Below are 1228 nucleotides of genomic sequence, written 5' to 3' on the forward strand. Positions count from 1 at the left end.
CCCTACACGTGTGGGGAATGTGGGAAGAGCTTCAGGAGGAACTGCAAGCTCCTCACCCACCAGCTCATTCACACTGGGGAACGGCCCTACACGTGTGGGGAGTGTGGGAAGAGCTTCAGTGACAGGTCCCAGCTCCGCAGGCACCAGCTCATCCACACTGGGGAACGGCCCTACAAGTGCTTGCAATGTGGGAAGAGGTTTCAGAGCAGCTCAGATCTCCTCCTGCATGAGCGGATACACACAGAGGAGAGGCCCTTCCGCTGCACCGACTGCGGGAAGGGCTTCAAACGCAACTTCCACCTCATCACCCACCGGCGCATCCACACCGGGGAGAGGCCCTACAAGTGTGGGGAGTGTGGGAAGAGCTTCACCCGCAACTCCCACTTGACCTCCCACCAACGGACCCACCAGTAATGGAAGCCCTCCAAGTGCCCTGACTGCAGGAAGAGCTTCGGCCGCTGCTCCCACCCCGAATGACCCCCCTGATGGTGAGGCAACCCCTGGAGTCCAGGGACTGTCAGTCCATCCCTTTCTACCAGAAAGGGCCAGTCCCCTTTGCCAGGGGCAGGTTGTGCCAACAGAACCCTTCTTGGGGAGTGTGTGGAGATTCCTGCCTTGGCTGGGACCCCCCAAGGTCACTGCTGGAGGTTGAGAGCAGAGATCTCCCCCCGAGCGTTGGTCTGGGGGAGTTCCATCCCTCTCTAATTCCTAATTCTTGCTTTGGTTCCAGCTTGAGTAGAATTGCTTCAACAATTGCTTTAGTGTAGAGCACTGTCCTATCTTATGCTGTCCTACTGGTAGTTTTAGTGTTTCTATTGTGCAGTAATTCTGATGAAGATCTTTTGTCTGATCATTTGTAACCTTAAATAATTCATTTCTATCAGTAGATCTGTTTTGCCATCCTTAAAACCTGGGTGACAAAAGTGGTTCAGTCCCACCTCTATAATTCCTCTAAACTGAAACTGTTGGCTTGTCCCAAGGCTGAGATTGGATCCAGCAACCCCAGCACCCCACAGCTGGGAGCTCAGGGGGCCACCCCCTTTACGACCCCCCTGTCTCCAAAGACCCCCATGGGACTGTCAGACCTGCCAGACCACCCCCCCCTTTTCCACCCTTCTCCCTGTTCATTTCACTTTTCCATGGTCCCCCCAGGATCACTCTGGGCATCCAAACCTCCACATTTTTCCCCTCCTCTCTCACCCCTTCCACATCATCCCCCCATCCCCCA

The 1228-nt window shown here is 55.2% G+C and overlaps 1 protein-coding gene across 1 annotated transcript; it reads left to right on the top strand.

Annotated features, from left to right (window-relative positions):
* Positions 1 to 3: 3 nt before the first annotated feature.
* On the top strand, positions 4 to 414 carry LOC114073553 (zinc finger protein 239-like; the record flags this gene model as incomplete). Its single annotated transcript, XM_027911288.1, has 1 exon — positions 4 to 414. A coding segment is annotated over one exon (411 nt), but the record flags the coding sequence as incomplete, so codon positions are not given.
* Between the last annotated feature and the right edge of the window lie 814 nt (positions 415 to 1228).

Source organism: Empidonax traillii, unplaced genomic scaffold, assembly GCF_003031625.1.
Source record: "Empidonax traillii isolate 1590-97213 ecotype Southwest subspecies unplaced genomic scaffold, ASM303162v1 scaffold7006:size5446, whole genome shotgun sequence".
Taxonomy (NCBI): domain Eukaryota; kingdom Metazoa; phylum Chordata; class Aves; order Passeriformes; family Tyrannidae; genus Empidonax; species Empidonax traillii.